The 17,497-nt window shown below is 35.8% G+C and overlaps 2 protein-coding genes across 2 annotated transcripts; both read right to left on the bottom strand.

The window, feature by feature from the left end:
• Positions 1–11,142: 11,142 nt before the first annotated feature.
• LOC145637005 (uncharacterized) lies at positions 11,143–12,573 on the bottom strand. Its single transcript, XM_081688527.1, has 2 exons — positions 11,712–12,573; positions 11,143–11,615 (listed from the first exon to the last, which is right to left on the bottom strand). The coding sequence occupies exons 1-2, from the start codon at positions 12,571–12,573 to the stop codon at positions 11,143–11,145; spliced, it is 1,335 nt and encodes a 444-aa protein (XP_081544653.1).
• Positions 12,574–14,947: 2,374 nt separating this feature from the next.
• On the bottom strand, positions 14,948–17,041 carry LOC145636124 (small ribosomal subunit protein uS4y). The gene is made up of 3 exons (XM_081687584.1): positions 16,883–17,041; positions 15,917–16,298; positions 14,948–15,361 (listed from the first exon to the last, which is right to left on the bottom strand). The coding sequence occupies exons 1-3, from the start codon at positions 16,908–16,910 to the stop codon at positions 15,178–15,180; spliced, it is 594 nt and encodes a 197-aa protein (XP_081543710.1). The 5' UTR covers positions 16,911–17,041; the 3' UTR covers positions 14,948–15,177.
• Positions 17,042–17,497: the final 456 nt, after the last annotated feature.

The following is a 17,497-nucleotide window of genomic DNA, read 5'->3' as shown; positions in this document are numbered from 1 at the left end:
CTCTTATATAGTGCTTAACTTTATCTTCTTTTCTCAATGTAGGACACTTAGTGTTGTTTTGGAAATGACATACCTTCACCGCTCCCCCTTCCTCTTACATGTAAGGTCTCTTTCAATTCAATCACATGTGATATTTTATGGGGCTAGAGTGCATTTTTCATACTACCTCTCACATGACCCATTCAATTTAAAGGTTAGAGAATTAATAAAGAAAAATGCAGTGAAAATGGGGTTAGTAAGAATATAAGATAATAAAATATGTGTAAGCAATAAGTCTTGTATGTATAAGACGGATTTTCGCTAATTTTAGAAAAGACGTGTTGGTATCCTTTAACAAATTTACAGTAATTCATTTAAGAGTACATTTTAATTTGTAATGAGTTTAGTTGTATTTTTATGCATTTTTTAATAGATACATATTATAAAGGCTAATATGATTAGTCTGATACATTATGAGGAGTGTTTTTTAAAGGCGAATTTTAAGTATATAAGGGTAATTTTAAATACTTTTAAGATTACTTTAAATCGTCTTACAATAAGTTGATGAAAGTCTGTCTTATTTAACTATTCAAGTTTTGTAAGAGTAGTCAGCGGGAGGAAAAAAATAATACAAAAAGTTAGTAGTAGATCATTATCAAATCAATGACTCTTATATAAGACAAACTTTTGTTAATGACTCTTATATAAGACAAACTTTTGTTAAGGTTACTGAAAGGTAATCTGAAAGTAACTTTAACAAATTTTACGATAACTATGACCCATTAAAGTAAAACTTTTAATTTATAACTAGCTTTTTAGCTCATTCTACGCACGAGCTGTGTGCCTGTGTATAATTTATTATTTATGCTATAAAATCATTTACGAAAAAAGACGTTTACAATACTGTAACATTATGGATGCTTGGTAGTTATATAAAATCAAATAATTGGAGACCAAATTCTTGTTATAAATTTATACTTTACATCAAATATGAGATTTCCAAAAGAGGTCATTTAGTATCTTGAAAGTATGCATAGTCTTATGACATGCAAACAATGTCATACATTATGGGTTTTCCGAATATTCTTACATCCTTTCCTTCTTTTGCCGTTCAATTTTCCCTTATTTGAGCTTTAAATTATCTCCTTTCAATACACCATCTTCATCATAGAACAGATTTTGCACAACATTTTTAAAGATATTTTTGTGTCAAATTTATAAGGGGAATTTAGATGATACAAAAAGTGGAAAGCTTCATTAGAAATTTATATTATGAGAGGAAATATTGGTAGATGGTAAAGGGTCAATGGATTAAATAGCACATTCAATTAAATTGAATTTGAAAGATGGAATTGAATTTGAAAGATGGAATGTGAAGAAGAAAGATTAAGAAATTCCATATGTTGAATCAAAAAGGATGTTACTAATTTTTAGAGCTATTAATAAATAAATGGGGGAAGATAGAAAAGTTCTACAATAAGTAATGACATATAAAGAGGGTCAATAAAAAAAATTATAAAGGAATGTAAAATTAAATGACACGTGGCAAAATATTATAGCGAATGAAATATTCTTCCTCCGTTACGAATTACTCGCAACAAAGGGGTATTATTTGTGAGACATAAAATATTCCTTTGTTGCGAGTAATATGTAAAGGAGGGAGTACAAAGAAAAGAGGATATGTGGCAAAATGGGTTTGTGTTTTTAAATACTAACTAAAGTATAAATAGATATGTTTGATTGTGTTTTAACTTTTAATGGATACATGTTATAATGGTTAATATGATTAATTTAATACATTATAAGTGTTTTAAAGGTAAAATTTATGTAAAAAAAAAAGTAAGGTGATTTTAAATAACTTTAACCCGTCTTTCCATAAGTTAATTAAAATCCTTCTTAATCAATAGTTTGTATTACAAATAAGTAAGCGGTGTAATTAATATGTAACGAATGAAAAAAAAAAGTGTTGCAATATATTAACACGAAACTGAGTGATTTTTTTTTTATTATTATTTCAAGGAAGTTTTTATTATTATTTCAAGGAAGTGATTTTGATTATAACACCACAAGAAAAAAAAACTTTTATTATAATACGAAACTTTATTATCTTATTAGTCGTGATTTTCAATTACATATTCCCTTTAAACATGAAATATGGTGATCAATAAATATATAATAGAATTAACATTAATATTGGAAGCAATTTAACAATAATCCAACAATATAAAATCGTTAGAAAAATAATAGAAATAAAAGGAACATGATTACTTACTTTGATTTTGCTTGCTTGCAATTATAAAACAATAAACGAGTTAGTCACTTCAAGGAAATAAATAAAACAATAATTAAAATTAAATTAAATAGAGTTGATTTGGGGCCAAACCCTCAAACAGTTCTACCTTTCACGCCTTGGTTTATGGAAGAAACTTCGGGTAAAGTACGGATTCCTTGGAGTGCTTAAAGGAAGTATTTTGAAGAATAAGATAGGCTAGTGTTTAGGCTAGAGCATAGAAGAGAGAAAAGAGAATTAATTTATGCCCCGACCTGCAGAAATGAGGGGGGTATTTATAGGGAAAATGAGTAGAGGGGACACACGAAACCCTAAAAAGATAAAACCCTAAAATTGGTTGTCGTGACATGACACGTCAGCAGATTGCCGCGACACGGCAAAATATGCTGTGACACGGGATATTGTACCGTGACGCGGGGAAGAAACAACCCTAAAAGATAAAACACGTGCAAGTACGGACACGAGAAAAACACGGAAGCTTCCCGTGTCACGGTATGAGCACCGTGACGCGGCAAATTCCACCGTGGTGCGGCACATGATGCCGTGACACGGTGGACTTTTTTCCATTTTTACGTCCAGATTCATTTTAACCCTAATTACACTCAACATTTTTAAGTGTCGTGTCAAAATTTCGGGCTATTTAGGTTTGTTATTCATTATTGGGCTAAAATAATAAATAATATGAAATTAATAAATTAAAAAAAAAAAAAAAGTAGTAAAAAAAACCCTAGCCTCCTTTTCTCTCCTAAACCTAGTCTCCATTGTTAATTTTAAGGGGCTTCCATCGGATTTCACTGGTGGAAAGCCCCAATCTTTATTTTCTTTTAAGCTTTTTAATTTGTTTTAGGTCACAATAATGTCTCCCTCGAAAGAAAGGGTTTATCTCCTTCGAAAGACAAGGTTTTTTCGATCTCCTTCGAAAGACAAGGTTTTTCGTACTCCTTCGAAAGACAAGGTTTTATTTGTGCTTAATTTGGTCTCCGGTTGTACGGGGCTACTATTGATTGTGGCTCGGATTTGGGTTACGGAATCAACACAAGAATTTACTTTCTCACAAAATTGCGAAGCGACGACGGATTCACTCAAAAAGTTGTATAAGACAACGAAACGAGAACATGCCGAATTGTTATATTTATGTATTTGGATTCTTAGCCCTTCCCCGATTAATTCTTATTTGATTTTGTTAAATTCTTTTTCATTATCGTTCATTGTCAATTGTAGATGCCGTATGACTTACATTAATGAAATTTAGTGTCCTTTTAGGACTTTTTTCAAAAAAAAAAAAAAAAAAAAAAAAAAAAAAAAAAAAAAAAAGTTTGGGCCAAAATATAAATTGGACTATGCTTTGACTAAACATTAGGAATGGTACGTTGACTATTTTATGAATTGAGTTTGATTGAAAATGGATTTTAAGCACTTCCGGGATTAAATACTCAACCTGACCAATAATGGTAGTGAAAGATTGTTCATCATCGGGTTTGATTTCGGGGAGACATTTTTAGGTGTCTACATTAGCCCAATACATGCTACTGCTGGGTTTGACTGCTCTATATTATATGCTCATAATGATAGCAATGATAGGGAGGCTTAGATTTGGTGTAATATGGATATTTAAGTAATTTCATATGTTAACCATAGTTAGTAAATCAAGTTATTTTTAGGTGTCTACATTAGCCCAATACATGCTACTGCTGGGTTTGACTGCTCTATAGTATATGCTCTTCTAGGAGGAATATTTCTCCCTCGAAAGACAGGATTTTTTCTTCCTCTTTAGGAGGATTTGGCTCCTTCGAAAGACCGGGTTTTTCTTCTCTCTTTTGAGGGAGGATTTGCTTTTTTATTTCATGGATTGCTATAGAATTGTTTCATGGGTAAAATTTTGTGCGGGATTGAAAAAGAGATTAATATTTCGACAACAATCAAACGAATCAGACGGAAATTTTCTGCACGGCTACAACAGATCGATAGACCCCCTCGTCGAAAAAGGCTGTAAACCACAGCGATATGAAAGTGGGTATGAAGAATGTACGATTTGCAACAACGACCGTAGCTTTGCTTACGGAATGTTTTTATTTGATTCAATTATTATGTATTTGTTAGATCTAAATCTCTTTGTAGATGTCATATGACTTATTTATGAATCAATTTTATTTAAAAAAAAAAAAAAAGTTATTTTTTTATCTTACTAAATTCGTGAATGAGATTCATTAAGAACGCACCATAGATATTAATATCTTTTCGTTTATAAAAGAGAAAATGTAAATTCACACGATTATCAATGAAAAGTCCTTTTTTCCAAACTTTTTTAAATGCGTATTTAGAGGAACACAAATATTTTAAAAAAGCGGGTTTACACTATTTTATTGATGGCAAGAAAGAAGAGGAAGATTGTCCTTCCCTAAATTATTTCACGGTGAAATTTTTTTTACCCAAGATTACTTTTCTCTCTCCTCATTCTCTTTCATCTAGGGTGAAAGTCATTCGGATTAAATCGAACCGAAAACCAAAAAGAATTAGTAATTCGGTTTGGATTTTTTTTTAATTCGGCTTGGATTGGATTGGAAAAATTAAAAAATATGGATTACGGATTGGACTCGGTATGGGGTTTAAAAAAACCGAAAACCGAACTACAAACCGAATTTCGACCCAATACTTTAAGCCATTTTTCTTTTTCAAAGTATCCAACCACTTTCCCCTTTTATATATAAACTTAAAAAAAGAACCTAATTCTCAATTCTCCTTTCTCAATATCTTATTCTCTCACAAAGAATGTAGTTAACAAGAAATGATTGTAGGAATTTTCAGGGTGAAGTTCGAGTTTTGGATTTGAATGTTGCAAAAGAAGGGAACAAATTTCGGTTTGGATTGGATTCTAATTTGAAAAACCGAATTAATTCGGTTTGGATTGGATTGGATTGAATCTTAATTCGATTTGGATTCGGATTGAGATTTCCGAAACCGAATTAATTCGGATTGGATTCGGTTTTGGCTATAATCCAAACCGCAAACCGAACTTTCACCCCTACTTTCATCCTCTTTCCTCTATTTGTCCAAGATAGATTACTTTTCTCTCTCCTCATTCTCTTTCATTCTAATTCCTCTGTCTTCCTGGTATTTTGCTATCTCCTTGACATTGCTCAAAGCTTTCTCTCTCTTCAATTTGCTTTTATTTCTTCGGCGATTCAAGCTTTCACTCTTCCATTTGCGATATACCTTTGTTATCCAAGTTTGTCATCTTAATTTTTTCTGTTTTTCTTTATATTATGTAGTTTTACTTGTAGAAATTTTAAACCGATTGATTTTATCGTTTTTTCAGTAATTTTTGATTCGTGAACACTGCAATGAAGAAGACTAATCTAATTTTCTGATGAAGTTGATCTAAATGCATGTACATTTTCACTTTTAGTACTCCCTCCGTTTTTAAATACTTGCTCCATTTCTCCATGCGCGGAGTTTTAGGAGAAATTGGAGAAAATAATAAAATAGGGAGGTAGTGGGGTAAGTGGAAGAATAAAAAATGGTAAAAAACAAAAGTAGTGGAGATAATTAGAGGAGAGAGAACATGTGATGTGTCCATTTTATATAATATTTTACCCCCGTCCCTCGGTCATAATTAGTAGTGTTTTTGGCCCTTTAGGGCCACTTTTATTACTAATATGTGTTTTCTAGTGTTTCGTAGTTTTGGTTAAGTTTTGCAGGGAATTGCACCTTTGGAGTATTTTCCCGGGATTTTTATGAAGCGACTACGAGCATTGGAGGAGCACGATCATTTTCGGAGCCCGAGGTAATTGGACCATGTATTCGAGACCCGAGAGGAAATATGGATTGGGCCGAGAAATCTAGCCCAAATCGAAGTCCAAACCTCCAAGATGAAGCCGGGCCCGATCGGGCGAGCTGCGCGCATGCCAGCTGCCAAGGAGATGCGCGCTCGATCGGGTGAGCGTAGGCTCGATCGGGCGCAGCACTGAAAGATAGGCGTAGAAAAAAGGCGGGCCCGATCGGGCGCCCCCTTCGCCCGATCGGGCGCGTGTTTTGTTAGAGCCTGATTAAGCTTTGTTTAATTCGTGTTTTAGGGGAGATATTTATATTCGTTTTGTACGGATAATTAATCACTTCTTTCTCTTAGACTTTCTCTCTCTACTTAGTATTTCTCTCTCTCTAGAATTCTCTCTAAACTCTTGTACTTAATTCCTTCATTAATTCCAGATTTGTTTTGGTACAATTTCTTCCCTTTCTAATTTCAACTATTTTAATTGTTTTCTTGTTTATGTTTTTAATTGTTTATTTGATTGGATTAGTTATGATGATTAGTGAGTAGTTTAATTCTAGGGTTTATGGGGATCCATAATTAATATGAAGGGATAGTTTGTAATTATTGATTGTTGATATTGCATGATAATTTCTTATTGAATTGTTTTAATTCTTTGCAATTGGATTATGAATCGAGTAGATGTAATTTGGTTGTGAATGTTTAGCAATATTGAATTGATGAATCGAGCAGATGTTGATTTAATATTAAAGGCTATTTTTAATAGGAACTTAGGTCTAATAAATTGCGAGAGCCTGTTAGATCCATGTTGGTTAATAAATTGCGAGAGCCTGTTAATCATGTTATTGATGCATTGTTAATTATTAATTGCTTCGTTCTATCCCGGAATATTAATTATTGGTGAACCTGCGACCCTAGGGTTCCTTATTATTGATTCTTTTCTCCCTAAAATCATCCTTCGTAGTATAGAATTCATATTTAAAATATTGGTTACTTAGATAATTTAGATTATAACAATTAATTAGAATTAAAAAGACTTGTTTCCCTGTAGAGTTCGACCCTACTTCCCTATCTACTGTAGTTAGTGATTTAGGTAATTATTTTTGATTAAGGGGTACGACTTTACCTTGTCAACATGAAATTAATAAAATATGATTAATGGTGGGTCCATTAGGTGAGAAAAAGTTATTAAATATTGTAAAAGATTTTCAAATAAGGAAATGGAGCAAGTATTTAAAAACGGCCGAAAAAGGAAAGTGAAGCAAGTATTTAAAAAACGGAGGGAGTATTTTTTTTATTATGTGATGTCAATCTTTATTATTTTAATTTGTTTGAGTGATTGTACAGTTTTTTCATGACTATTGATAATTTTGTGTTTATTTTTGTTGATTTTGATACTCTTTTTTGCATATGTAGCTTAATTACTTATGTGAAAAAGGGTTACTTTCGTGAAAAAAAAAAAAAAAGTGACTTTTGTGAATAAAAAGGGTCACTTTTGTGAAAAAAATGGTCACTTTTGTGGAAAAAATGGTTACTTTTGTTGAAAAAAAAGGTCACTTTTGTGAAAAAAAAGGGCCACTTTTGTAAGAAAAAAGGGTCACTTTTCGCAAAATGTTCGATGTACAATAAATTTATTGTAAACGGGGGCATGCAAAAGTTATTGTTAGAGGAATTAGAGTAGCTTCTCAAGGGTATTGCAATGATGAAGGACCTCAACCTATGTACCACAGATTATGAAGAGAAAAATAGATTTAATATGAAGGATGTTGAGAACAGCAGAGAAATAGAGCAGGGAAAGTTTCAGTCTTTTTCCATTTCATTCTCATTCTAAATTCATAACTGCGTACATTACAATTATTCTCTTTATATACATCAGCACACCAATCCCTAGATGAATTACCCTAATACATGGAAAAAGGACAGCTGGCTGTCTCAACCAGTCAAAGAAAAAACAAAATAACAGAAGAAAACAAACTAAAGGGAAATATAAGGTGCAGGACAGAGAAGAAAGATAACCCCCTTTCATCACTCCCCCTCAAGCTAGGTGTGAGAGAATCGAACGCCAAGCTTGGGAAATAAGAGATGCTGTTGAGAAATGGTGAGAGGCTTGGTGAATATGTCAGCCAATTGTTCTCCTGAAGGGGTGTATTGAGTTTTGATGCAACCTTCATTGATTTTGTCTCTAATGAAGTGGCAATCAACTTCAATATGTTTAGTCCTTTTGTGATGGACTGGATTGGCTGCTATGGATAAAGTTGCCTTGTTGTCACATTTCAAAATTGCAGGACCGAGATTCTTCAACCCCAAGTCTTTCAACAATTGAGTGAGCCAAGTCACTTCACAAGATGTAAGAGCCATGGCTCTATACTCTGCTTCAGCAGAGGATTTAGCAATTGTTGTCTGCTTCTTGGATTTCCATGAGATCGGTGAGGAGCCTAGTAGGACACAGAACCTAGTTGTCGATCTTCTTGACATAGGACACCCTGCCCAGTCGATGTCAGTGTAAGCTGTGAGGAGAGCAGCTGATTTAGAAGCTAATAAGACTCCTTGTCCAGGAGCATAATTGATATATCTCAGAACCCTTTTTGCAGCTTGCATGTGACTTGTAGTCGGTTTGTGCATGAACTGACTTAAAATGTGAACAACATTGGCTATGTCTGGTCTGGTAATGGTCAAGTATATGAGTTTCCCAACCAATCTTTGGTACTCAGTTGGTTCTGATAAAGGATCTCCCAGCTCTGGTGTCAATTTCGTGTGAGCTTCCATAGGTACTCTAACAGCCTTAGACTTATGCATACCATATTCCTTTATCAAGTCACGAGCATACTTCTTCTGAGACAGAAAAATACCTTGTTCTGTACTGTCTGCTTCTATGCCCAGAAAATACCTGAGAGCTCCCATGTCTTTCATGTGAAAGGTAGATGAAAGGAAGGCTTTAACCTGTTGTATTGCTGTATAATCATTCCCTGCTATCAAAAGGTCATCGACATAGACTAAGACAGTCACCAGACTCTCCCCCTCACTTCGAGTAAATAGAGAGTAATCTGTTTTGGATTGACTAAATCCGTAGTCTTTCAAGGTTGTGGATAGCTTAGAGAACCATTGCCTGGGTGCCTGCTTCAAGCCATACAGGGATTTTTTTAATTTGCACACTAGTTGCTTCTTGTTTGTATTTTGGTGCTTCACAGTGCTGTTTACATGAATCCTACTATTCCATCCTGTGTAGCCTGCTGGGAGAGTCATGTACACATCTTCAATGAGATCTCCATGTAGAAAGGCTTGACATCCATTTGGCATACTTCCCAATTCTCCATAGCAGCTACAACTAGAAGTGATCTTACAGTTGTCATCTTGGCAGCTGGAGCAAACGTTTCCTCGTAGTCTATTCCATATCTCTGTCTACAACCCAATATCACAAGTCTAGCTTTATTTCTTTCAACACTTCCATCTGGGTTGTACTTTGTTTTATACAACCATTTGCACCCTATGGCCTTTTTTCCACTTGGTAACTCAGCCATCTCCCATGTGTCATTACTTTCCAGTGCTTGCAGTTCCTCATTCATGGCAGCCACCCATTTTTCATTTTTAACTGCTTCTTTAAAATGCAGAGGGTCTTGAGTCTTCTCAGCTTGACTCAAATAAGCAGCAAATTCAGGTTTCACCAGTGTCATTGCAAAGTTCACCACTGGGGCAGCATTCACTTCAGTTTCACCTCTCTGTGTTTTGCTTCTTTTCACACCCACTCTGCGATCATATCCCATCAGCCACTTTGGTGATCTGTGTGGCCTGGTTGATCTTCTCAAATGAGTTTCATGAGATTCAGGAGCAGTTTGCTGAGCATCGTGATTAGACTCTGAAGTGTATGCAGGTTCATCTGGAGTGTCTGGAATTGTTTCAGTGATGATCTCTTCACACTGTTGGGGATCAGGATCTTCTGTCTCATGATTCACAACTAGATCATTTCCAGTTTCCTCATCATCAACCGATATTTGATCCATATCAGGTGCCAATTGACCACTCTCACGACCACCATCATGACTCAACTCATGCACTGAGATTGGCAAGGGTGTGTTGTAACTGCCTGTGCTATTGACTTTGTTAAATGGGAAAATATGTTCGTAGAATTTCACATCCCTAGACACAAAGCATTGCATATTCAGCAGATTCATCACCTTATAGCCCTTGGTATCTTGCGGATATCCCAAGAAAACACATGGTACACCTCTGGGCTTAAATTTGTCACCCATCAGATTTAGGTTATAAGCAACAGCAAGACAACCAAATGCTTTCATACATGCATAATTTGGTTTCTCTCCAAAAATCAATTCATATGGAGTTTTATTTCCTCGCACTGAATTAGGTAACCTATTTATGATATAGGTTGTTGTTAACACACAATCACCCCAGTACCTCAGGGCTAAACCTGCTTGAAATCTTAAAGCCCTAGCCATTTCAAGCACATTTCTATGCTTTCTTTCAACTCTCCCGTTCTGCTGTGGTCTGTCAACACAAGATTTTTGATGTATAATGCCCAGATTTCCAAAGTATTCTCTGCACTTAGTATCATCAAATTCTAACGCATTATCAGACCTGATAATTTTTACAGTTGCATTGAATTGATTTTTTGCAAATAATATAAATTTCCTGACAGCACTGTAAGCTTCTGATTTTGATTTTAGTAGTTGAACCCAAGTGGCTCTAGAGTAATCATCGACAATAGTGAGAAAATATTTATAATTTCCTCGAGCAGCTACCCTATATGGCCCCCAGATATCAATATGTATCAATTCAAACACAGATTTGGCACAAGCATCACTCACAGGATAGGGAAGTTTAGTAAATCTAGCCATTGGACAGATTAAGCAAACAGAGTTGTTCTTACATTTTCCTGAGACACACCCAATTTTAACAAGTTTCTCAAATGGAGCATGCCCCAGCCTGTTATGCCACAAAGTACACTGATCTACACTAGCTACATTACATTTAGCAAACTTCCTTTTTACAGAATCACCAGTTCTTCTTTCAGTCTTCAATGTCTTTGAGCTATTATTTCTTTTCACCTCTGCATTCTTCTTCTTATTTGCAAGATCAAGATCATCATTCATCAGATAGATAGTCCACGGCTAGCTCTCCCAAGTGCCCTAGTTTTCAGAGTGACAGAGTCTTGAATAACACACAATTCAGGTTGGAATTTAACAATACACTTTTCATCTCTCACCAGTTTATGTATTGACAAGAGATTGTGCTTAAATTCAGGTACACACATCACATTTTTAAAATGCAGGCCATTTTTTAACAGAACATTGCCTATGTGAGTTATTTTTGCAGTCCCACCATTTGGCAAATTAATTTTTGTGTTCCCTTTCACATGCACAGATTCATCAAGCAATTTATCATTAGAAATCATATGATCACTTGCCCCTGAGTCCAATATCCATTCATTCATACTACTAGAGGCATTATTACAAGTAATCATACCTGCAAATCCAGACTCTATCTCTTCTTCAGTGTCATAGCCTGTCTTGCCTGTCTTAGAGCTTGATGGCACCAGTTTTATCAACTGCTCCAACTGTTGTGCTGAGATAGATACACTCTCTTCCTGAGTTTGAGCATTAGTTGCAGTTTTCTAACCATTGAATGGTTTTCTTTTGTTCCATTTTGGTCCTGTGTTACCTTCCTTTCTTTTCTGCTTCTGTTGTTTTTTGTACTGAGGATGCCATGAAGGATATCCTATCACCTTCCAGCATTGTTCAGCAGTGTGAGATTTGTTACCACACACTGAACAACCTACCTCATTTCCTCCTTTCCCATACATAGCAGTAGGTGGTTCAGGGTCTGGTTTTCCTCCTCCCTTTAGGGTTTCACGTTGAGATTCTTCTTGCTGCAGTTGGGCACAAGCAAGTTCTATAGTTGGCAGAGGGGATTGCATAAAAATTTGACTTCTCAATGCAGTATAGTCTTCATCCAGACCATTGAGAAACTGAAAGAGATGATGTTTATCTTTCTGCTGATTGAGGGCACTTATGAAAACATTCACCTCACTGTTCATCTCAGTTATTGGTGGCAGTAAGTTCAACCCTTCAATCTCCTCCCAGAGAGAACTCATCTCAGTATAATAGTCACTTAGACTTCGACCATTCTGTTTCAGGTCATAGACATCTCTGCACAACTTGTATTTTCTAGCTCCATTGGTCTGAGAAAATCTGATCTCCAGGTTCTTCCACACATCTCTAGCAGTGTTCAAGAACAACACAAACCTTTTGATGGAGTCACTCATGCATGACATCAACCAAGAAATCACCATATTGTTGCAGGTATCCCACTGATCTGCTTTCACTTCATCTTCAGCATCCTTCTTCACCAATCCAGTTACAAATCCTAACTTTCTCTTAGAGGCTAGTACTATCTCCATAGATTTTCTCCACTCTCTGTAGTTTGCAGCTCCAGTCAACTTATCAACAGATACCGAGTTATGACCATCACTAGGATGCAGATACAGAGGATTCTGCATATCCGCAAGAGAGATCTTCGACATCTTGAGGAACAAAAGCTAAAAGCTTGAAGCTTTGAGAAGGAAAGAAGGGAAGAAGCAAAAAGACCGAGACTTTAAGGGAAAACTGGAAAGAATGCAAGAAATCTTTGCCAAAATCAGTAATTTGGCTCTGATACCATGAAGAGAAAAATAGATTTAATATGAAGGATGTTGAGAACAGCAGAGAAATAGAGCAGGGAAAGTTTCAGTCTTTTTCCATTTCATTCTCATTCTAAATTCATAATTGCGTACATTACAATTATTCTCTTTATATACATCAGCACACCAATCCCTAGATGGATTACCCTAATACATGGAAAAAGGACAGCTGGTTGTCTCAACCAGTCATAGAAAAAACAAAATAACAGAAGAAAACAAACTAAAGGGAAATATAAGGTGCAGGACAGAGAAGAAAGATAACCCCCTTTCATCAGATTATCTTGTTTCCTTTGTAGAGTATTTGTCCACACAAGTTTTCGTTGCTTGTATAAACAAATTTGGTGCCAAAGCAAGGTAGGTATGTTCCACATTCCTAGTTGATGCATATCCCACTTTAACTCCTTGGAAGAACAATCTTTTGTTAGTTCGCATGAATCTCAACCTACTTCTATCTAATCTAAAAGGATCTGAACAGTTTATCTATTAAACGATTACTAATCTGAAATCTATTATTATCAATGTTTTAATCGCCACTCACTACTACAATGAAAAACGAATACCAATCTCAATGTATTATCAATGTTTTAATTGCAAAACTTCAATTTCATCGTGGATATACTCAATCAAATCCTCTCATGGCATGTAAACTAACACTCCTCAATTCGACTTTAGTTAGATTGAAACCTCACGTACTTGCATTCTTCAAACAACCAGAAACCATTTTGATTAATACAGATTTGGAGGGCATAAGGTTTGTTGTCTTGCAGAAGAGAGTAGGGAACCCATGGGGGTGAAACAAAAGATACCACTGTTGCCAAATGACATGGGAGGTTTAAACTACGACGAAATAATGAAATATGCAAGCTTTCAATGATTTTTACTCTGCAAACAACCTAACAGAATTAAATCAAATCCCCAAGTTCTGGTGGCAAAAATGCTTAACTACAAGTATCTGATCACGAGGAATCCACCTATGACGAGATGTTCAGGGTGAGGGAGAGGCATAATCAAAGGGAAAGAGGTTCTACAACGAAACCTGGCAAGGAAAATATCAGATAAGTGTGTCAATGGTCAATGGGGGTATGTCCTAAACTCAAGGTTGAAGTTAGTTTACAGAGGGCATCACAATGAGATTTTTCAGATAAGGCAAACAATTATGCCAAAAGTTCGAAGAATACGCATCAAACAAAATTTTTAAGATGTAACCTCCGAATCTGAGAAATGTTTATTTTAAATACCAGACACACAAATTCTGGAATCAGGAGAGTTCACAGTTAAAAGATGCTATGCAACACTAACAGGTAAGAGGTTACGGCATTACAGATGGTTGATATATAAGGCTGGGACCTAATGACAACAAATTCTGGAAATTCCTATGGAACATGAGAATGTATAAACAAACATGAAAACTTTTTGTGTGGAGATTATGTTATAAGGGTTTAGCATTGTCAATTGTGTGGAGATTATGTTATAAGGGTTTAGCATTGTCAAAAGCGCCTGCAATCAAAAACATATAGGTGGAAGGCACAGTGGCTTATGCAACCAGCAAGAAGAAAAAACTCCCATCATTGCGAAGTGTCATTAACAGTGAATCCAATTCTATGCATGCCTCTTTCGAAAACAAGATAGTAGTCTAGCCTTTCGAGAACAAGATAGCAGTCGCAAGTAACAGGACATACGGATGGATCACTCAAGGCCAGAAAGTGGTATTGCAGCTATGGCCTAGGTGGCATTTTACAATCTTTGCAGATTTTTTGCTGCATAAGGGAGACATAGCAGGAACTGCAATACAGCTGAAGCTACAGCATGCTTTCAAGCAACAATTTGGACCAAGGAGCAAGATTATGAAAGAATTAAAGTGATTACAGACTCCACTGCTAGAGTAGAAATTCTAAACATATTTGCCATATCAAAGAAAAGGCAACAGGCATGGAAAGCTATACACTTTATTACTCTTCTGTGGCTCAAGAGCAGATAGAACAGATGGTACTATTGATGTGCAATTATTTGATTTGAGTTCAAACACGAAAATTATCCAAATGCCGTCATTTTTTTATCTGATTACAGGATTCAACCATCAGAATCACAAGTCAAGAGTAAATCATAAACCCGTCATTTTTTACTACACATTAGCTTGCATCAAAACAGCTTAAATGATTTGTTAAGGGATGGGGCAAGCAGTATAGTTGTGGTATGCAGAAGAAAAATAAGCCAGGTATTAAGAGCAAAACTGATCTATTGGATCCATAGAACACAACAAACATATTGTCATATTCTAATAGTTTTAACACATAACAAAAACATGCACTCCAAATATTTTAAGTTGTAAAGGAACAAAATCAGTCAATTGCAACATGAAAATTGGTGGATCTCCTGGGGGAAAGAGCCATATTTAGAGGTGCTATTAAAGGATCTCAAGCCTACAAACTACAAAGAACCGGGTATAGCTCACTCTTCATCTTCCTCGTCACCGTCACCACCAGCAGCCTTCTTTGCTGCTGCCTTCTGGTTCTTTCGCTTCACTCTACCTGGACGGCCTCCTCCGAAGGGACTAGTGAGAGAGAAGTCAATGTGCTTCTGAGAATCAACCCTCACCATGAAAGAGGGAACATTCACCACTTGTCTCCCAACCCTGAAATCAAAGATAACAAGCAGATGAGAAAACAAATTTATCTTCCCAGATAACAATCTCATTGCTAAAATGACAGACTACATATGACAGATTATTCAAAATATATAATCAAACATCACTAATGCTACAAGGTAGGGATCCACTTCCACAAGATAAACCGAAGAAAAAAAAAATCAATGATAGAGGCAACAATGTGATTGGTTATTCATCAAATTAAAGGCACTCGGAGACTTAATCCACAAAATGGGCTGAATAACCCAAGAATCGACAGCAAGTTAAGACACCTTAGATCGGTTAGATGTTGACTAAGACAAGAATCAGTCCACAATTGGTTGGGCTCAGAAACAATCTAAAACATTGTAAGTCCCCTGATGTGAAAATCTAGTATAAAATGATTGATATAGTCATCGATGTTAAAAGAGTATGTAACCAATTTGATTACCAACCACCACTGAACATCATCAATATTGAGCAATTGAAAACATCAAGCAATGCACATCAGAAAGAAAAAACTAATTGCATTTGAAATGTAAACAAGGGGTTAAAAAAAGATACCTAATATGCCTCTGCCTGATGAGCACCCTAGCATGGTGAATAGACTTGGCCATACCAGACTTGAAGACGAGGGTCTGAAGACGCCTCTCCAAGAAGTTCTCAACTGTAAGAGCCAACACGTAATCGAGCTTGTTCTGTCCTTCATCCAATAGCCCGTACCTGTTCATCCTCCTCAAAAGAGCTTCTCCCTCAAAGATACGGCGAGGGTTCTTCTCATCCAGAGTAAGAAGATGCCTTGCGGCATTACGGATACGGCTCAAAACATATTGAACCCTCCAGAGCTCTCTCTTGTTACGAAGCCCATATTCTCCTACGAGCTTCAACTCAGCATCCAATCGCTCCTTCTCATAAGGACGACGTGGCTTCTTAAATGTCTTCCCATCTATACACCATCCAATTCACAACATCATCACTAAAATCATCCAATTTAACCAAATATACTAAAATTCTCCCTACAATCTCAGATTTAGCACGAATTCTGATAATTTAATAAAACCCACTACTGTTTCTACTCTAATTAGCAGAACAAACCAAACAGAAAGCTACCAATTTGCAGTATTTGACATACAAAAACAGATCATTACTCTAACATGATAAACCCTATATTTCCATATTAAGTAAAATGTACAAGCTTTGTGCAAAACAACGATTCCAAACCCAAAATCACAAACCCAGTTCATCAAACAATCAATTAAAAATTTCCCACTTGATTTCTATTCTTAAAATTAACTAATCCTAGAAAACGTTGATAATGCACAACAAATAGAACGAAATTAATCAAATAAAATGGAAATAAAGCAAATCAGACAAAAAAAACCCAGATGATTTCTAATGTTCAAATTAACTAATCCGACATAAACAGAGAGAATGCAAACCAAAGTGATCGAAAAAATCAGATAAAATGGAAAAAAACAAACAAAAAGAAAAATCGAAAAAAAGGGAAAAGAGGAAGAGAGGAGAAATTACAGTTGCGGTAGTAGACGACGTGGACCATGGCGGCTCACCGGCGGCGAGCAGAAGGTAAGTGGTGAAGAAACGAGCGGAGTCGCCAAATGCAGAAATGGAGGAGAGAGAAAACGGAAGTGAGAAGAGGAGAAGGGTTTGTGACCTAAGAATATATACGTGTGGTCTCTCAACAAAAACCCTAGTTATTATTGGGCTGTTTTTGTTGGGTTTATGGAATTAGGAGGTCCATATCATATTTCTGCTGGTTCTAAATCGAGTGGACTGAGAGGTTGTGATTTGTGGGAGCAAAAATTATGGGTACCCGGTTCGGGTTCAGAATCGGAACCGAAATATGTTTGTATCTGGTGGGTTGAGATTCGAAATCAGTTTAGGTAGGTTTGGGTCTAGTTCTAGGAACAAGGATCTAATTTGAATTGGTTTTGATTTCAAGTCATATGTACTTGAACTTAGTACTCGCTGGGTAACCGATTTAACTTGGGCCAATTGACCATATTGGTATATAAGTTAACATCCTTATGACATATTGGTATATAAGTTATTGTCGGCGATATATTGGTATAAAAATTAACATATGGCGACATATTGGTATATAAATTAACAAATTGTGACATTTAC

Source organism: Chenopodium album, chromosome 6 (genome assembly GCF_948465745.1).
Source record: "Chenopodium album chromosome 6, dcCheAlbu1.1, whole genome shotgun sequence".
NCBI classification, from domain to species: Eukaryota; Viridiplantae; Streptophyta; class Magnoliopsida; order Caryophyllales; family Amaranthaceae; genus Chenopodium; species Chenopodium album.
The sequence above is the reverse complement of the archived record's forward strand: the minus strand, read 5'-3'. Positions and strand labels throughout refer to the sequence as shown.